The sequence below is a fragment of the Alosa alosa genome, chromosome 13 (assembly GCF_017589495.1).
Source record: "Alosa alosa isolate M-15738 ecotype Scorff River chromosome 13, AALO_Geno_1.1, whole genome shotgun sequence".
Classification (NCBI taxonomy): domain Eukaryota; kingdom Metazoa; phylum Chordata; class Actinopteri; order Clupeiformes; family Clupeidae; genus Alosa; species Alosa alosa.
The window spans coordinates 1,390,936-1,412,524 of record NC_063201.1 but is presented as its reverse complement, the minus strand read 5'-3'; the positions used below and the strand labels follow the sequence as shown (position 1 = coordinate 1,412,524).

The window sequence follows — 21,589 nt, the reverse complement described above, 5'->3', positions numbered from 1 at the left end:
CTGTAAGCTACTATTATTTTAAAGCCTTAATCAGTATGGTACTTGTGATCATACAAAAAGTCATTTATTGCATATTATTTGCATGCAATCTCTTAACGTCACATCTGTTACTATTGAAAGTGGATAAGTGGTTCAAATCAGCTAGTAATAGAGGCAGCTACATTGAGGTGAGTGTGGCCAAGCTCAGCTAGTGCGTCCAGTGAGTATAGGCTGTAGTCTTAATCATCACTCCAATCAACTAATAACAATGCAGCTAAATGTTTCTAACTCAGTGGGCTACTTAAGAGTCAAAATCACTTCAGACAGCACAGCAGCGGTTTACACTCTCTATGAACTGTCCAACTACATACACCTGTAGTTCTCTCATTCTCCAAGGCCACCATGTGATGGAGGCTACATTGATGGAGGTTACTGAGTTAAACAGGGCCTATACTCTGGAGCAGGTGTAGAGATCTCTTTATGTTCAAAGTTGCTGCTGATGGAGCTTTGAGACCTTAAAAGCTGTTGATCTTAAAAGCCCAATCCCTGCTGCTGGTGCAAAAGCCCAATCCCTGCTGCTGGTGCAAAATGACTCATTCTCTGCTACTGCTACTGGCACTGCAGTTACCTTTGAGCAAGTTGAGCCTTTTGTGGGTTGAGGCAGCTGTGGCTGCTTGTGTTGCAGTGGTTTATGGGATTTGTAGTTTGGTCCGTACCTGGTACTGTAGCAGCTGTTGTTGCTGGTAGTGTTGTAACTGCTGCAGCTGCTGGATCTGCTGGCAGATCTGCTGACTCTGCTGCAGGGCAAGTTGCTGCTGCTGCTGCTGCTGCTGTGACAGGAAGTGGGTAGCAGCAGCGTTGCCCTCATAGCCTCCCTCACTGGAAGCCCCGCCCGCCATCACGTACGAGCCAGCAGCGGGCGAGGCCATGCCAGAGGGCTCGTTGCTGATTGGCTCCCAGGCGTCCGAGGAGGAGATGCAGTAGTGGCCTTGCGATACGTACGTATGAGGCCACACTTCTGCAGAGGAGTGGTGCAGGATCTGATCTGGAGGCCAACCACACACAACAAGACATCTGTACAGTGATGGCACACCTGGGGCAACACCTGGGGCAACCTTTTGAGCAATGTTGCTGGGCACAGTGGGCAGTACTTGCCAGGTTTGGTAAACAAACAAGGAATTTGACTCTCTCAGCTCTCCACCACTCACTTCACATTATGAGACCAGCCACGAGAAAACCAGCAACAAGTCTCCCAAGAGGCATTATGTGAGCAGCCACGAGAAAACCAGTAACAAGTCTCCCGAGAGGCATTTTGAGTTATTTACAGATTCTGAAAGTGTAGTTTCTGACAGTATTTCAAGAAGTTGTGTTGTCAAGTGTGGCCATTTGACAACACAATGGTGCTCATTTGCATCTCATTCAGATAAGCCCGACCCCCTACACTCAGAGGCCGTTTAAACGACACCGCCGGGTGGATTTTCTCTTACCGCTTTCACACCTTTAACGACTCCGGCAAGAAAAAACCTCGCGTGTACACACAGAGGTGTAACCGGCTAAATGTGCTGTAGTGCATATGCCAGACCAGTCGATGGCGCCGCTGTGCAGAAGCTTCACTATAAATTCGCGTGAATCACGTAGAAGAAAACATTGTTGAAACAGTTTGTTAAGCCAGAGAATGTCTAATAAGTGCTCTGGTTAAGCAGTCGCATGAAATAAGTAGACTACAGACAATTCGGTTTTCAATTCAACTGTTAAACTAATAAAGTTCATTTTCAAGGTATGTGACTGCTATGTGAAATTTCAAATGCTTAGCCTACGCATTGCATTAGGTCTGAGCACCACTGGAGAAAACACTAACATGCAGTAAGCTAATGTTTAACTAAGTTAAGCTAACGTGTGCTTCTAACTTAGCCACTAAAGGCTGATAGGCTACATTGTGCACATAAATCATGACCGGGGAAAGAAAAACATTTTAATATGATAAATAAATGGTTTGGTTTGTTTTGACAAGCAACATGTCAGGTCGAGTGCTGTGGCTGAGTTGAGAGGTGGGGCTATGTCGTCATGAAGTTGCCGGCCAGCACCTACAGGCGCCTACACGCTTAAAGTTAGCCGGGCGGTTTCAAAAGTTCCCGCCGGAAGCGGTTTCAAAAGCTATCGGTTTCAGTCTCCTAAACTGCCGGCGTCGTGTACATGCAAGGCGTAACCGTTAACAAAACCTCACCGGTTTCACAAAAACCGGCGTCGTGTGCACGGCCCCTCAGTGACAGTGACAGATGTCTCTCAGTGACATCTGGTATCTGTTAGCCTGTAGGGCAGAAAGTATTGTAGTGGTTTGAACAATGCTTATCAAAAGCAGTTATGTAATTAATGTTGATGTAGTGTTATTTCCCTTACGCACTTTAGTAGACTGATAAAAAAAAAACCCTGAATATCTTTCATTAATACACAGGATAAGGTGTTACAATCCCTTGTGCCCTAATCCAAGGTATAAACCACATCTACACCTCTACAACCACATCTGTGTAACACTCTGTAAAGCGCCATGAGACATGTGTATTGTTTTGGTGCTCTATAAGTGAAATTACATTTCTGAGCGTTCACCAGAGTGATTGCTTGGGGACAAAAGCGGAAGAAGTAGAAGGAAAAAGTCGGCTGGTTTTGGCAAACAGTGCCCTGTATCGCCTACCAGAGGGAAGGAGGTTGAACAGTTTGTGACCAGGATGTTAGGGCAGATAGCTCCTTAACATGTGCCCCCTTTTTTTATTACTTTTTCATTTGGAATCTCTGCATTTGTCACACAAAGGGACCAAATTTAAAAGGCAGGCAAAGTGCATGAGCTCTGAGCATGAGCTACATCAATTATATTGCACACATTGTACACATGTTGTTAATTAAGCAAATTGATTTTGCTATGTTTTTCATTTATGATTAAATTAGCTTAACTTTGCAATTTGTCCATCATTCACATTAGGCCCCAAAGTGAAGTTATAGAAAGAGAGACATGGTGTTTTCTCTTTGAGTTAGAGGCTGGTGGTGTAGACTACTAAATAAAGAAACTTGTCCACTTCAAAAACTCCCAGTCTGGCATGTCAGCTCACCCCTAGACACTCACCCACTCAACCCAGACATCGGGCTTCACAAGTTTATTCTGTCTTCCTGTTGCCTGACTTGTGGCTCTGTAGCCCACCAGCGCGGAGGTGACCTGTGGCTCTGCAGCCCACCAGCGCGGCTCTGCAGCCCACCAGCGCAGCTCTGCAGCCCACCCAGCCCAGGAGGAAGCAGGGTGGTGGCTGCAGCAGCAGCAGCGGAGGTGTGTGTGTGTGTGGGGGGGTATGGTGAAACTGGCAGCAAGCCGAGCCCACTGACTCATCTCATCACGGGGCATTAAGGGCAGATAGTGAGTGCAACTGCAGTTAGATCTCCAAGCGGCCTGAGGGGTGAAACCCAGCGTGCTGCTCTGAGGGGTGAAACCCAGAGTGCTGCTCTGAGGGGTGAAACCCAGCGTGCTTGCTGCTCTGAGGGGTGAAACCCAGGGTGCTTGCTGCTCTGAGTCACTCTGGATGCGTTGTGGGAGTCTGAAATCAAGCCTCTGAGGAGATTTTGTTTTGTATTTGTACACTATGACAAATGCTCCTCACGGAGATGTGCGCTGTACTTTATAACGATGCCTGCACAAACAGCAGAATCATTTGATTGCTTGGCTTGTTGGGAGACATTTCATGGATTTTATGACTGTTGTGAACACTATGGAAATACTTGTTTTTCTCCAAATTGCTGACTTTAATGCGACGCAACACATTATGAGCCCTGCTTTTGAGTCAAATTAGTATAATATCATTTGAGTATAATATTCCTCTTTTAGTATACTTTCTTACTCTCTCTCTCTCTCTCTTTTTTGTAATGTCCGACCTTCATGACTCTCAGTGGCAGACTAATGAACAAAAGTCCAGTGACCAGTGACGTGACTGACAGGGTGGCCAGTGACGTGACTGACAGGGTGACCAGTGACGTGACTTACATGGTGGCCAGTGACGTGACTGACATGGTGGCCAGTGACGTGACTGACAGGGCTCTCAATCTTGAGTCACGTTCCTTTTTGCACCACTGCATATTCCACTCTAGCTTCTTATTTATTAAAACATCCTGTAGCCATCCTGGCATCACCTCTTGACATACGACAGCCATTCTGGGAGAGCGAACCCAAGATTAATTGCGAGAATTTGTTGGAGTGTGTAGTCGCATCGCTCTGTGAAGTTTATAAACAGAGACTGCCTGAGATGAGGGAATGAGCGAAATCAAGATTATTTGGTGGCAGATCTGCGCACCGTAACTGCTGGAGTTGCTACGGAATCATGACATGATGGCGGTGCCTTGAGATCCAGCGTGTGATTGGGCAGAGCACAAGGTCGTGTGATTGGGCAGAGCACGAGGTTGTGTGCAACACCTTTGAGTGCTTGTAGAGGAGTGTTCACCACTTAATGTTACAAATAGCAATTCTGAGGTGGTGGGAAGGAAATGTAGGATGCAGTTAGATACAGCAGAGGAAATATATGAGTATTCTGTAATGGATGTCAATTATATCTTCATAATGAGAAATATTACCAGTTTCACCAGAGAACAGTTGTTGTAAAATATGTTTGCATATTTAGCAGAATATTTGTCCTCTTATCATTAAACACATATTTTTCAGCGAGTACTGTGCTATCTGTCTTGTTTCATGAAACGTCGTTACAAGGACGCTGACTGTGTTGACGCCGTTCAGGATTATGAAACAGTGCGGAATAATAATAACCAATGGTACTATTTATAAAGTTGAAATCCCTCGTCTTTGGTTCCCTCAGGTCATGGTTGTGAATGTAAAACAAGCTCTCAGTGTGCTAATGCCCCCCGGCGACCAGAAATGAGATTCTTTGTTTACAGAGTAAAATGGCACACTAAGCCTCTCCCTGCCTGTCTCACACACACACACACACACACACACACACACACACACACACACACACACTACACATACTGTCCCTGTTCTCTGTCCCATAAACACACACACACTGTGACCTTGGCTCATTTGGAGATGCAGGAGGTATTTCTGAAGAGAGGTTCAAAGTATTTCATAGCTCAAGGTATTCGTCAAACATGGATACAGTATAATTCTTATAATTCTTATAAACGCCAGTTAAACCCTAATACAGAGAGGTCAGGTCAAGGACAAATTTGGCAGCTATTCAATATCATCATTCTATTCTTATTTGTGTCAATAAAGCATTCAAGAAGATATGGTTGCTAACACTGAGAATGACCAGATAAAGAATTAATACCGTATATTAATATGATATAATACCAAGTGATCATGGGAAATGTAGTTTTAGAGTACCTCTACTGGTGATGCTCTCCTGTGGTAAGGCTGAGTTCTGACTAAGTGATCATGGGAAATGTAGTTTTAGAGTACCTCTACTGGTGATGCTCTCCTGTGGTAAGGCGTAGTTCTGACTAAGTGATCATGGGAAATGTAATTTTAGAGTGATCATGGGAAATGTAGTTTTAGAGTACCTCTACTGGTGATGCTCTCCTGTAGTAAGGCTGAGTTCTGACTAAGTGATCATGGGAAATGTAGTTTTAGAGTGATCATGGGAAATGTAGTTTTGGTGATACTCTCCTGTGGTAAGGCTGAGTTCTGACTAAGTGATCATGGGAAAAGTAGTTGTAGAGTACCTCTACTAGTGATGCTCTCCTGATTGGCCTCGCTCAGGTGGGCCACACTGCCCTGATTGGAGCCTGCACTCATGCTTTCATCCATCGACGTCCACGCCAGGAGCGTCGCCTCGGAGATGGCAAACTGCTGCAGGACTCCTGCAAGGTCAAAGGTCAGAGACAAAGGCTTTAAGGTTAGGGTAGTTGTCATGGTCACCTGAGGACTGAATAAGAGGAAGAGGAATGCTCCCAGAAATCAGTATTTCATAACCAACACCTTTCATAGTATGATACTGCTTCCTGTTATCATAATATGATACTGCTTCCTGTTATCATAATATGATACTGCTTCCACCTTTCATAGTATGATACTGCTTCCTGTTATCATAATATGATACTGCTTCCACCTTTCATAGTATGATACTGCTTCCTGTTATCATAGTATGATACTGCTTCCACCTTTCATAGTATGATACTGCTTCCACCTTTCATAATATGATACTGCTTCCGGTTATCATAATATGAATCTGCTTCCACCTTTCATAATATGATACTGCTTCCGGTTATCATAATATGAATCTGCTTCCACCTTTCATAATATGATACTGCTTCCACCTTTCATAGTATACTGCTTCCTGTTATCATAGTATGATACTGCTTCCACCTTTCATAATATGATACTGCTTCCACCTTTCATAGTATACTGCTTCCACCTTCCATAGTATACTGCTTCCACCTTTCATAGTATACTGCTTCCACCTTTCATAGTATGATACTGCTTCCACCTTTCATAGTATGATACTGCTTCCACCTTTCATAGTATGATACTGCTTCCTGTTATCATAATATGATACTGCTTCCACCTTTCATAGTATACTGCTTCCACCTTTCATAGTATGATACTGCTTCCACCTTTCATAATATGATACTGCTTCCACCTTTCATAGTATGATACTGCTTCCGGTTTTCATAATATGAATCTGCTTCCGGTTATCATAATATGAATCTGCTTCCGGTTATCATAATATGATACTGCTTCCGGTTTTCATAATATGATACTGCTTCCGGTTCAGACAATGGCTCTCCACTGCTCTTTATGTTTAAGATATTTTTAATATCATTATAAGGACAAAGATCTTACTCTTACTTCATCCCTCAGCAAACACCTCTTCAGACACAATATCATAAATGAATCATGCTAGAGTATCACAGAGCCGCAAAGCTCAGACGAGTTTGCATGAATAACTCATGATAGAGAATTGAATTCATGTTCTGATGAGCTGCTGAGCCCGCTGGATCACCAGAGGCCCTTTACGGACCAGAGCCCATAACGCTCTCCACTCCTCACTCATACATCACACTCTGGAGCCGGGCTCTGGCACACGCAAAGCTCTCCACTCCTCACTCATACATCACACTCTGGAGCCGGGCCTGGCACACGCAAAGCTCTCCACTCCTCACTCATACATCACACTCTGGAGCCGGGCTCTGGCACACGCAATATGTTTTTGGAGCAGGCACTCATCAGGGCAGCAAAATCTTTAACAGGGGGGCCCTAAATGAGAAGGCACGCCGTAGTGACACGCCCTCACAGTGACATTCACGACTTTGTTAGAACTCATTTGAAAACACATATCCTGTGGTGAGAGAGAGAGAGAGAGAGAGAGAGAGACAGGGAGAGAGAGGGAGAGAGAGAGAGGTAGAGAGAGAGAGAGAGAGAGAGAGAGAGAGAGAAAGAGAGAGAGAGAGAGAGTACTCCAAGTGTAATTTTGGAAAGTTTTTTTTTTTCAGCAAAACACTTCCTTTCATCTACATTACTCCATAGAGGCATATTGAGGGCCACTCATCTACATTACTCCATAGAGGCATATTGAGGGTGACTCATCTACATTACTCCATAGAGGCATATTGAGGGCCACTCATCTACATTACTCCATAGAGGCATATTGAGGGCCACTCATCTACATTACTCCATAGAGGCATATTGAGGGCCACTCATCTACATTACTCCATAGAGGCATATTGAGGGCCACTCATCTACATTACTCCATAGAGGCATATTGAGGGCGACTCATCTACATTACTCCATAGAAGCATATTGAGGGCCACTCATCTACATTACTCATTTAGGGGGCAGCTGTGGCCTACTGGTTAGCGCTTCGGACTTGTAACTGAAGGGTTGCCGGTTCGAACCCCGACCAGTAGGAATGGCTGAAGTGCCCTTGAGCAAGGCACCTAACCCCTCACTGCTCCCCGAGCACCGCTGTTTAGCAGGCAGCTCACTGCACCGGGATTAGTGTGTGCTTCACCTCACTGTGTGTTTCACTAATTCACGGATTGGGATAAATGCAGAGACCAAATTTCCCTCACGGGATCAAAAGAGTATATATACTTATACTCCATATAGGCAGGCGACTTGAGGGCGACTCATCTACATTACTCCATAGAGGCATATTGAGGGCGACTCATCTACATTACTCCATAGAGGCATATTGAGGGCGACTCTGTCAGAGAGCTGGTTTAGTCATTACATTAAAAAAAAAGGTATTTTAGCTATTCCCATGCATTCATCTTTGAAACCTGATCACTTTGGATCATGGACTTTTATAGAGCACATAGGGGTCTGCAGTAGCAACAACAACTACAAAGATCCACCCAGACAATTACAGAACTCTTGCCCAAACACCGTCTCTTTTGTACAATTACAGAACTCTTGCCCAAACACCGTCTCTTTTGTACAATTACAGAACTCTTGCCCAAACACCGTCTCTTTTGTACAATTACAGAACTCTTGCCCAAACACCGTCTCTTCTGTACAATTACAGAACTCTTGCCCAAACACCGTCTCTTTTGTACAATTACAGAACTCTTGTAAGTCAAGATTCAAAGCAGTTCTATTTTTAGCAACCAAAACTACCCACTGACTGCAACAATAAGCATGAGTCTACTCCACCACAACATGCAGTCCCATCCCATGATAACCCCCACAGGACCCCATACACACTTCCCACCACCCCCACAACATGTGGTGAAAGAGCTCTGTCTCTCTCTCTGTCTCTCTCTCTCTCTGTCTCTCTCTCTCTCTTTGTCTCTCTCTCTGTCTCTCTCTCTCTCTCTGTCTGTCTCTCTGTCTCTCTCTGTCTTTCTCTCTCTGTCTCTCTCTCTCTGTCACTCTCTCTCTCTCTTTCTCTCTCTCTCTTGGGCATGGCATTTCCCCAAGGTTTTAAGAAGCGTTTACTCTAAAGAATTAAGTAAACAGTGGTATGCATTCATACAAGTCTCTGCTCCCATGGTATGAATATGGAGGAAACACACTACAATAGAACGCTAATGTGTGACCTTGCTGCACTGAATTTTGCACAGGTGAATTAATTGGAATTATGGATTGTTTCATTTACAGTTTTTCATTACAGCACACTAAATCTTTGCTTCTCACACAATTTTCTAAACATGTCGTCCAAACATCATAACCCCACACCAAATCTGCAAAACCATACACTAATTCTCAGTGTTTGACTCAGTTTTCAATTGACTAAAACACATTTTGCAAAACACCACAGACAATGTTCTACTTAACACACAAAAATCGAACAGGAAGTAACTTGATTTCGTTTTTCAAACACAACCCATCAAAATGCCACTAAATCACCAGTGCTTCACTCTCCCTCTTCACATGTGTAAACACTCTTTACTTTACTGAACACCATCCAATCATTGCCTTAGTATAGGCCTATGAATAGATGTAGGTATGTAGGAATGGACCCTTTCAATCTGGCCCTAGAGGATTTCCGGTTGAAATGTTCAGAACCAATGTAGATACTTTGAAAGGAATGTTCTACAAAAAGTCGACTTTATGTACAGTAAAACTTGTCTTTTCTACTATATTTTTGTATCTCCCCAAGTTACCATAAGCTTCTTGAATTTCCCCTGGGGATCAATAAAGTATCTATCTATCTATCTATCTATCTATCTATCTATCTATCCAATACATTTTCTATAAACTTATGAATACATACACAACCCCCCCACACACACACACCAAACACACACATACATACAGACACACACACACACACACACACTTTTCTTTGGAAAAAGCAAAGTAATTTGATAGTAGTCAGTCATTTCCGTCTTAGGCAAAATCAGCTTTTTCAGAACTCCATGTACATCTGGTGGTCATTGTATTTTGCTTTGCTTTTTTTTTGTTGGCTGTAAAATACTGTATTTGCAACAGCAAATTATTTGCGAAAAATCACTATTTTTGGTTTCAATAATACTGTGTATTTCAACTTCTCTCTGTACCGTAACTTTCACTCTTGTATGGAAATACATAAAGCCTATGAAAGACAGAAGAGCAAGTTTTGAGCAACAGTGTGTACATGATGTATCCAAAATGTCATATTATGACAAAAGTGTTTGTAATGTGAGGCAAATGTTTGCTTTAAAGATGTGTTTTTGACATTTTGAATGTTGTGTGTCATTTTGCTGGAGATTTGAGGCATTTTGCATTTTGTGTGAGCAATTGTGGGTTTTGTGTGTGGAGTTTTAAAAAAATAGACACAGAGTTTTGAAAACGTGTGTAAACAGTTGTAAAAAACTGTAATATGGGCTAGCTAATGTTAAATAACATTATTCAATCATATTATTAATCACATTTCAGGCCATAGACGCTTTGGGGTGCTGGAGTCTGGGACTTCATTATGCAAACCGATTCAGGAAAAAAAACACTGGCTGGGTTATTCAGCATTCTTGCCTCAAATTCCTTCTCTCTTTCACTCACTCATTCCCTCACACACACACACACCCTCGTAGACAGGATCACACGTGGGATGGTTCTATCGATCTGCCCTGCCACTAGAGGTGAAGAGCTTCTTCAAGGACAGACAGCGGGGGAGGGGCGCAGCGGCCACCCTCTGATCACCCCTCTGTTCTCACAGCCGCATTAGACTCACTGCATTGTGTGTGTGTGTGTGTGTGTGTGTGTGTGTGTGTGTGTGTGTGTTTTCTGTGCGTGTGTGTGTAGGAGTTAGAGGTGTGTATGTGTGTGTGTGTGTGTATTTCTCTGCGCGTGTGTGTGTAGGAGATAGAGGTGTGTGTGTGTGTGTGTGTGTGTGTGTTTCTGTGCACGTGTGTGTGTAGGAGTTAGAGGTGTGTGTGTGTGTGTGTGTGTGTGTGTTTCTGTGCGTGTGTGTGTAGGAGTTAGAGGTGTGTGTGTGTGTGTGTGTCTGTGTGTGTGTGTCTCTGTGTGTGTGTGTAGGAGTTAGAGGTGTGTGTGTGTGTGTGTGTGTGTGTGTGTAATTAAATCTGTGTGTATGTGTGTATGTTAATATGTGTGTGTGTGTGTTGCCTGATTCACCACAACTGCAACAGGGAAATCCCATTAGCGGCTAAAGGGCTCGGTATTGAGATCAGATTAGCGGCAGGCTAAAGGGCTCGGTATTGAGATAAGATTAGCTGCAGGCTAAAGGGCTCGCTATTGAGATCCCATTAGCGGCAGGCTAAAGGGCTCGCTATTGAGATCCCATTAGCGGCAGGCTAAAGGGCTCGGTATTGAGATCAGATTAGCGGCAGGCTAAAGGGCTCGCTATTGAGATCAGATTAGCGGCAGGCTAAAGGGCTCGGTATTGAGATAAGATTAGCTGCAGGCTAAAGGGCTCGCTATTGAGATCAGATTAGCGGCAGGCTAAAGGGCTCGGTATTGAGATCCCATTAGCGGCAGGCTAAAGGGCTCGGTATTGAGATCCGATTAGCGGCAGGCTAAAGGGCTCGGTATTGAGATCAGATTAGCGGCAGGCTAAAGGGCTCGGTATTGAGATCAGATTAGCGGCAGGCTAAAGGGCTCGGTATTGAGATCAGATTAGCGGCAGGCTAAAGGGCTCGCTATTGAGATCAGATTAGCGGCAGGCTAAAGGGCTCGCTATTGAGATCAGATTAGTATTTTCCCCGCCAATTGCCTCACTGGCCTAAATCGAAGGTGATTTGATCGAATTGCGCTGTTAATCTTGGGTTTCTTTGTGACAAATGCCCGCTTATGGACAATCAGTCAGGAACAACAGGTCATCAGCACCCCCCTCCCCACACACACACACACAAAATATCCACAACTGAACCCCTCTGCTTGCTTTGCAATAATATTGTGCAAGTTGACATCTTTTGCGTTTCCTACACATGCTGATACACCACAGTTTTGAAATGAAAGAAACAGGATTTCTAAATGACATTGTCAGCTTTTGGGGAGCAGTGCTTTCTAGATGCGCTGATTATCAAATGACTCTGGCACCGGTTCTGGCCGGGGTCAGAAAAACCCTTGTAGAGGGTCAGCAAGTATCCGGCCATCTCTCTCTGCTGAGAAATCAGTGTCCCTGACTACTGCCACTGACTACTGACGACACACTAACAGCCGTGGCTACATCGGACGCACAACTGCAGCGTTCCGTTCGTGGAGCGTATGCTGCAGCAATTAGCTTCCACTATAATCAATGGAACTGGCAACACCATGAGTGGTAGCATGCCACACTTTTGAAAAAAATTAGACCAGTCTTCTAAAAAATTATTTTTACACTCTGAAACAGAGTGGTTCAGTTGCGCGCCCAGTGTAGCCCAGCCATAAGTAAGAACATGGATACGTGTGGCCTCGACGGCATTGGATACGTGTGGCCCCGACGGCATTGGATACGTGTGGCACCGAGGGCATTGGATACGTGTGGCCCCGAGGACATTGGATACGTGTGGCCCCGAGGGCAGAGGTGGGTGGTGGACGGCTCACCTGCGGCCATGCGGGCTTCCTTCTCTCCGTCGCTCAGGTCGCTGTAGGCGTCATTCTCCATCTTGCGTTCCTGCTGCATGTGCAGGGAAGAGGCGCGTACGCCATACGTGCCGCCCGGCCCCACCGTCTGCATGCCCCAGTTCTGCCACTCGATCATGTGCGCCACCTTGCCCTGCGCCATCGCTGTCGGCTTCGTCACCTTGTCCTTCATGGACCGGGACACCCCTGAGAGGAGGAAACGGATGAACAGATGAATGGATGGATGGACAGATGAGTAGATGGATGGACAGATGAGTAGATAGATAGATAGATAGATAGATAGATAGATAGATAGATAGATAGATTGATAGATAGATAGATTGATATATGGATAGATGGATAAATGGATGGATAGATGGATGATAGATAGATAGGTAGATTGACAGATGGTGGTAACAAGATGGAAGGGGTGTTTCAATAGGAATAGTGTTTCATACAGGAAATGAGAGACAATTTGTTGATGATGGGGCAAAGAGGAATTATGGGACATTGGACGTTTATTTTGTATTTGACAGATGCAAAGAAGAGAGGAGAGGTGTGCATGGACAGGCATGATGGTGGAACGGAAGAAAAAACGTTAGACTGCATTACCCTGGACACTTGGACGCTGGATGTGGGAGAGTCAGATGAGGAAATGAATGGAGTCAAGTGGCTGGTCGATATGGAAACGTGGATGACAGGTAATTAACTATTGCTTAAATAGATGTCTGCAACCTTTCCCGCTATGTTTGAGTATGTGTGTGTGTTAGTGTGTGGGTGTATGTGGATGTATGTGTGTGTGTGTGTGTGTGTGTGTGTGTGTGTGTGTGTGTGTGTGTGTGTGTGTGGATGTATGTGTGTGTGTGTGTGTGTGTGTGTGTGTGTGTGTGTGTGTGTGTGTGTGTGTGTGTGTGTGTGTGTGTGGGTGTGTGTGTGTGTGTGTGTGGATGTACAGTATGTGTGTGTGCGTGTGTGTGTAAGTGCATATGCATGTATTCTCATTTATTTGTGTGTGTGTGTGTGTGTTTGTATGTGTATCATGATGTATGTGTGTGTGTGTGTGTGTGTATGTGTGTGTGTGTGATGGGGATGTAACAGCCTCTGAGCTTTCAGGAGATAATGACTCAGATGAGATGAGCAGCATTGCAGGGGACAGTGCAACAGATGAGAAGGGACAGGGCAAAGTGGGTGGCAGCGGATGGGAGGTTAACCGGGGCTAGATGGGAGATGTCATGAGATTAATGGAAGGTTGGCTTGTTGGCAACATAGCTCTCTGCTCTCTCACTCATCTACACATTCAGGCGCCGCTCTCAGAAGCCTCATGCTTCTCATTAAAAGCCCCCTCTCTCATTCACATAACTGCAATCTGACTGAGGCTGGCAAGCAGGCCGCCAGGCGGGGCCTCCAGTCACTCGCTGTCAGGACGGCTCGCATGTCCCTCACTTAACCCCCGCCCTCTCAGGGGCCGGGCAGCGCCAGGCGCTAACAGCTAGCTAACCAAATCCAGACAAGCAAAAAGTGGATAGCATGTTGAAGACAAGCAACAAAATTAGCGTTATCTCGATATATTCTGCAGTTAAACACTCTCACAGTGAAACCTAAAACAATTTTAACTGTCATTGAAACTGTAATATAGACTATAAAATAGAATACAGAATAATGTTTTTGTTGAATCCAGGCTGCACCAGACGCTAATAGATAGCTAACAGAATCCAGACGAACAAAAAGTGGGCTTAGCACATAGCAACAACATTGTTGTTCTCTCAATATATTCTCCAGTTACACAATCTCGCAGTCAATTCTAAATCTAAATCTAAAACTTCTTTAAGGTGTTACTGTCATTGAAGCTGTAAGAATACAGAATAAAGTTTTGGTTGAAATTTAAGAATCAAGCTCTGCAAGCTCCAAATGATCTTCTCGATTCTCTGCAAAAGTGATGGCTAATGACGATGATTAATAGTGATGAGCCACAAAGAGTCAGGTGATCAGGTTCAAGTAGAGTAGAGTAAGGCTCAGATGGAAAAAGGAATACCATAGAAGATTCTAGATACAAGATATGATACTACACTGTAAAACTGCACACTACACAATACACTAACACTTGAAGACAAACACACGTTCACACACCACAAAGACACTGACTGAGGTTCAACACTACACTCCATATTCACATTATACGCACAGGACAGAAGAACTGACTTGACACCTACATTTCCCATCCACCACCACTCAGAGACAACAAGCCACATGAAAGTAATGCATTGTGGGTAGTGTATTTCTTTTTCTCAGGGAAAGAGTTTTGTTGTTGGTATTACACCAATGGGAGAGGCCATTGGCGAGTATTGTCAGTGGACGACAGGAAGTGATAAGGGGTACCCACAAAGGGGCCATGTTGACTCCAGGTCCTCCTGGGTGTCTGCCCAGTCTGGAGCCAACATGGTGTCAGTTTACCAGCTACAGCACAGACACACACCTGACACACCTGATAGAGACGCATTAGCCAGAGCACCGATCCCATACGCATTGGAGTGCCTCTTCTTCAGCCGAGGCAAAATGGACGTGGTGTCTTCCATGGAGAGCTGGAGGAGGAACAATGGAGAGAAAAGAGGGAATAAAGTACAGGAAGAGGAGAGCATACAGGAAATGGGGATTTTGGGACAGTGGGGCCGTGTGAGGGGTAATTGAGGGGTATTAAGATGGAGTGAAGGGTGGAGTGAAGGGAGATGTGAGGGTAAACATAAGGTTAGAACAGCATCCACACAAACATAGTGTCACTTGAGAGCACTACATCTTCCAGCTGCCTGCCTCTCAGTGTCTCTCCACTTGCATTGTGGGAAGTGTAGTTCATCAGCTACAGGCTTGTGAATAAATGACTGCACAGAGGACTACAGTTCTTCACCTCTGATCTTTGAGAGATTGTGAAAGAGAGAGAGGAAAGGACAGGGAGATGGGAAGAGAGGGGATTGAGTAGATTATCTAAGGTGGGTTAGGAAAATAAAAAAGTAAACAAAACAAAATAATAAACAAAGAAAGATTGTAATGAGGGAATGAAATTCACAAACACTTACATTGATTCCATCCCATGAAAAGTCTGTTTGGCCATGCTGAGAGAAAAAAAGGGGGAGAGAGGGGGATGGGGAAGGAAAGAAGGAGAGAGGAAAAGAAGGAGAGAGGAGAGACAGACGACCATAGGAAAGGAGAGGGGCAGGAGGAGGGAGAAAAAAGGATTGTGACAGAGGAAGACAGTTTATAAAAAAACATGTGAACTCGAAGGAGAGACTGAGGAAGAAGAGAGCAAGAGGATAGGAGCGGGCGATGTTGGGGTCCAACCAGAGCAGCCAAGGAAAGGAGGCAGGGGGAGCCAAAGCCCAGAGTGAGAGAAAAAGAGGAGAGGAAAAGAAAGGAGAGGGAGGGCAGGGGAAGGGGTCGAATGTGGAGATCAGTTCATCGCTGTTGTTCTCCCTGCTGCTGTGAGCGTTAGGAACACGCAAGGCTCTGCTTCTCTCCCTCTTTTCTAGATTTTTCTCTCCCTTCCTCTGGCCACTCTCTGATGGAGCAATTGTGAAATGGGGGGCTATTGCTGGACAGATTGCGTGGGCGTGGGGGAAACAGGTGAAGGTGCGGGAGGCGATAAGCTTCCCCGCGCTGTCACCATGACCAGCGCCTCATCATCCCTCCCTGTCACACAGCACAATGCACCGTACAAGTGCTGCCCGAGGAAAGCAGCAAGAAGCAGGTCTGCTGTTGTGCACATGAAAAGCAAAATACACTTTCTCTCTCACACTCACACACATACAACACACACACACACACACACACTCTCTCTCTCTCTCTACTTCACACACAAAAACATACACACACAGGCATGCCTGCTCACTCTCCCAAATCCATTGAGAAGGCACACTGCCAACAGCCATTCTCTGAGAGATCAACAGAGCAAAAGTGTTCAGCTGCCTGCTTTTTGTTGATCTTCTTTTCAGTTTGCATGTGTTGATTTTTTTCAAGAATCAGTCTCGGCCTACAAGCTTTTTTTTTCTGTCTGTTAGATGAATGGGAATATGGTCGTCTTATCAAATAGGGTAGGCTAGCATGTGTCACCGGCTGTTTCCTAGAGACGTTGTCATGATTCTTGTTGCAATACCTTGAGCCAGAAATTCTAATGCTATTACACCCTGAGGCTTGCAGATAGGAGATTATCCATCTTTCATTTTAGCCCATAGCATGTCCTTGCATGGAGCTTAGCAGGAGTATGTGAGCCACTCATGTCTTTTTGATGAATCTTCTTCTCCGTCAAATCCAGATGATAGAAGAGGCTCTCCACACGCAGCCACGAACCACATTTCAACAGCCTTGCTAACTCTTTCTTCATCTTTAAACAATTGATGGGTGCCAAGCCTCGCAGGCAGCTGGAGATCAATCCTTTTGGTGGCCCGCTTTGTTCCTCGAGTACAGGGGTTTGTATTTTGTGTTCAAGGTTTAGGCAAAGTGATGTAAAGAAAGCAGAGAAAGAGGGAGAGTGAGAGAGAGAGAGAGAGAGAGAGAGAGAGAGAGGACAGGTAATGGTATGTATGATGTAGCAGACAATGGGATGCTAATGCTAATTGGAAATGCTAACGCTACAGGAAGTATGACTAGCAGTTGGCTCTGGGGTTGCATCCACGCCAGAGTCAACTGTCATCTAGACTACAACACAGCTCTACAGGAAGGACACACTAACACAGCTTGCTTTGGTGGAGGCAGAGGCAGCCAAGCATCCAGCTAAAGCACATACAGTATGTGTGAGTGGTCTTCTAAACATAACATGTGCTCTATAAGCTAGCATGAGCAGTGACAGTAATCTGCTAATGTGTCTAATGCAGCTCAGTCATGGTGATAGTGGATATTATCGCTTCCTCTGAAATTGGACCCTTCCAAACAGGCATATTGGGTCAAAGCTTTCCGTTCCCCTTGACTGATACCCTTCAAACCCAAAAGCTATTTATCATCATGATAAGACATGACTGCTGTTGAGAAAACCAAAGGCTATTTATTATCATGATAAGACATGACTGCTGTTGAGAAAATCTCCAGCATTCATTGTTGTGATTTTTTAGGAGGGCCAGACTTACCTGCTCTCCATCCTTTTGCACAGGGAGCCCATCTGCTGCTAGGGGGAAGAGAGAGAGAGAGAGAGAGAGAGAGAGAGATTGTTACCAAAACACAAGGGTAGGGCAGGTCAAGAATTCAATTTCATAAAACAATACAAAACATTCCCTCGCAATCCTACCACCAACCTCCCCATCTGACAATATTGCAGCTAATATGAAGAGACTAGCGGCAGACAGATATGTGACTCATTTATGAGTCAGGGTGTGTGTACCGGCAAACTTTTCAGTTCCATTTATAGTTTGCAGACACAGTTGGGATCTCAGGAAGAAATTGGCTCCCCTGGACTGCAAAGCATAGAGCCACATATTCAACTAGGAAACAGCTGTTAAGACCTCTCTCTACCATATAACATGAACTACATTATGACATGTACAAATACATTGAGTTCATTTCTTGAAAATGTACAAAAATGACATTCTGGTCTTTTGAATATTTTTTTATTGAATATGTTCATGTTGTCAACAGCACATTTGTTTGCAAGCTCTTAGGAACCATTAGTAAGGGATTGATGACTTAATTAGTGATGAATGTGAACTGAGACATACATTACTGAGCTAGTTCAGATGTATTCCTCAGGACACACGTAATGACATAATTAAATTATACATCCCATCCCGGTCCATTATCCTCTCATGCGATCTGGGTGCTGATGGCTTTCAAAATCGGACTCAGGAATGAACCTCCTTAACCTGCATTTAACTCTGCCCGAGCAGACTCTCTCTCCCTTTCCATCACACATGTATGTGCGCTATAGCGCGCACACACACACACACACACACACACACACACACACACACACACACACACACACACACACACTCACTCTCTTATTCACATATTAGGGCTAGGCCTGTATTTAAAACCCCATGTGTCCAATCCAGCTTAACTCACAGCCACCAACAGCGTCTATTGAGTACAGTGACTCACCAGATCTGAAGAGACAGATGCAGTAGGCATATCACCACTACACTCAGTGGGACCATAATAAACCAATTATGCAATACAACCCATCATCACATATGGCCTTTCACAGTCCTCTCCACCATATGCACCACTTCTTTTGTTTTAATCTTGTGACTCAGGAATGAAGTCCAGGAAAGTGCCTTTGCCACCTCTATAGCAGCCACACACACACACACACACACACACCTCTATAGCAGCCAGACACACACACACACACACACACACACCACCTCTATAGCAGCCACACACACACACACACACACACACACACACCACCTATAGCAGCCACACACACACACACACACACACACCCACCTCTATAGCAGCCACACACACACACACACACCACCTCTATAGCAGCCACACACACACACACACACCACCTCTATAGCAGCCACACACACACACACACACACACCTCTATAGCAGCCACACACACACACACACACACACACACACACACACACACACCACCTCTATAGCAGCCACACACACACACACACATCACCTCTATAGCAGCCACACACACACACACACACACACACCACCTCTATAGCAGCCACACACACACACACACACACCACCTCTATAGCAGCCACACACACACACACACACACACACACACACCACCACCTCTATAGCAGCCACACACACACACACACACACACACACACACACACCACCTCTATAGCAGCCATAGGCAAACAGATGCAGGCCGTAGTGTGTGTGCGGCTGTCCCTGAGACTTAGAAGTAGCGTTGTGATGGCCCTAAGGTGGCCCTACATCATGACATGAGTGCAGCTAAGTCGTGTTTTACTGATTATACCTCCACATGCAAACACTGTGTGTTAATTAAGAAGGAAAAAGCGATTCTGGTGGAGAAAGATCAAATGGATCAGGATTGGAAGTGGGTCACTTGCTCTTTGCTCTTTGCGCCGGTAAATCTGCGCCTTCTAGTCTTCATTATTCTGCTTTCCTTTCTTTCTGTTTTTTCCTGGGCCCTAATTAAAACAGAACTTAATTGCAGAGGTCCTCTGCTGATTACATTTAAATACAGCTCGGGTCTCAGGGCGATTAGAAAGAAGAAGAAAAAAAGAAATGAACACCATTATAATTTGAGATTGTGTCCTCAGGAGAAGCCACCGAGAGTTGGAGCTGGGGCGACATTAAGCCATATTGGTTTCACCAGGAGCTTAGGAAAGTGAACCAAAAAGACGTGATATTTAATATAAGGTGTGTGTGAGAGCTGTGATATTTAATATAAGGTGTGTGTGAGAGCTGTGTGAAGGGATGCATGTACAGTGCTGTGTGCATTGCATTGTTGAGTGAGTGTGTGTGAATGTGGGTTTATGTGTACACACAAAATCACCCTGATATTGCACCAATGACTCACAGGTAGATCTCTGTTGAGTGTGTGCGTGTATTTATATGTGCATTTGCGTGTGCAGGTATAGTGTGCGTGTTTAGATGTGAGTATGTCTGTGTGTGTGTGTGTGTGTGTGTGAGAGAGAGAGAGAGAGAGAGAGAGAGAGAGAGAGAGAGAGAGAGAGAGAGAGAGCACAGACAGGTTATGCCGATTAAAGCAGCCATTACAAAGTTGCACAGCTTCAGCTCTGAAATGACCCTATGAGGATTCGCTAACGGCATACGACCGGGTCCAAACGAGTGTGGTGTTGATTCACATGCATTAAAAAATGCATGTGTTCAGCCTGTGTTCAGCCATCCAATCCAACAGACCTAACAGAAGAGTGCGTTGCTATGGTTATGCTGTAAACATTGCAATCATTACAAATTCAGCATTATCTGTTGATATTTCCAAACTTTATACATAAGCATTTTGATGGTCCATACATGTGATCGATGGTTTAATTCAGGTTACACTAACTGCTGATTCGCCGCCATTTTATTCCTCCATTGATAGTACTGGTCAGTAGGAGTGTGTAGTGTCAATGTCCAGCTGGGGATCGCTTGCGAAAATCAGAGCTGTAAATACCCAGCGATGTGAATGTGGCGTAAAAGCCACAGCGAGCCTGATGTTCCACTGGTGTCGGGCACTCTGACACACTGACCCACTGATACAGAAACGTCAGCCATCTCATGGTCTTGCTGGGGAAGGTCATCCTGCTGCTAATGTCTCACAGCCAGACAGCCTATCAGTGCTGGGAGAGGAGAAGGACACACCACCTCCCATGGTGCTGATGCAATCACCACCACTGCCATATACGCCATCAGGCATGGAGACAAGGACCAATCACAATCAGGCATGGAGACAAGGACCAATCACAATCAGGCATGGAGACAGGGACCAATCGCATATGGAGACAGGACCCTCTTAAGATGTCCTGTCAGTCATCCATCATCATCTGCAGTCATAAAGCCATTTTCTATGGTGACTGAACCACTCGCGCATAAGAATGATACAAAGCTATGCTGATGACATGACTACATGCCATTCTGTTACCTGTAGTAGCCAACATGGGCTACATTAGGATGGTTTTTAAATGGTTATAATAATGACTGACGTGCAATACCCATTTAATAGGTAGGTCTTTACAATCTACAATCGTAAACCCAAATCTACAATCCCTTCCTTCAGACTTTGACTGAGACAGAGAACAAAAATCATGGTGCTCTCCCAGGTTCATTTCAGGCTCCTTCAGACGGAATCATTTATATACGGCTGCAGACATCCGCAGAAAGCACACAGAACTTGTATGTTTTATTACAAACCCTCTAGAAGACTGGAATTGTAATCTTGCTGTTGCTGTTCACTGGGGGCAAACACTAGATAAGTGAGATTAAGCTGTGCGTGGTGTGAACAGTGAGATTAAGCTGTGCGTGGTGTGAACATCTGGAGATGAAAGAGAAGAGAAGATGGGATCCAACTGCACTCTACTTTCCACATTCTACTGCACATTCTATTTTCTACAGTTTATTTTGTACTTCACATCTTAATTTGGCCTATTAGAAGAGTAACATCATAAAGTATTAATACCATTTTCCAACCAATTTCTGTTACAACTG

The 21,589-nt window shown here is 44.7% G+C and overlaps 1 protein-coding gene across 6 annotated transcripts in view; it reads right to left on the bottom strand.

Annotated features, from left to right (window-relative positions):
- The window catches only part of fam131bb (family with sequence similarity 131 member Bb), a 44,268-nt gene that overhangs the window by 6,229 nt on the left and 16,450 nt on the right, over window positions 1-21,589 (bottom strand). Inside the window, exons 2-7 of one of the 6 annotated variants that reach the window (XM_048261037.1) lie at window positions 17,563-17,600; window positions 15,523-15,558; window positions 14,928-15,033; window positions 12,437-12,661; window positions 5,692-5,829; window positions 696-1,024 (exon numbers count right to left, since the gene is read on the bottom strand). In XM_048261037.1, coding sequence (XP_048116994.1) covers window positions 696-1,024; window positions 5,692-5,829; window positions 12,437-12,661; window positions 14,928-15,033; window positions 15,523-15,558; window positions 17,563-17,600 — 872 coding nt within the window. The remainder of the gene's footprint in view (window positions 1-695; window positions 1,025-5,691; window positions 5,830-12,436; window positions 12,662-14,927; window positions 15,034-15,522; window positions 15,559-17,562; window positions 17,601-21,589) is intronic. The other 5 variants (XM_048261039.1, XM_048261038.1, XM_048261040.1 and 2 more) reach the window with 5 other exon arrangements.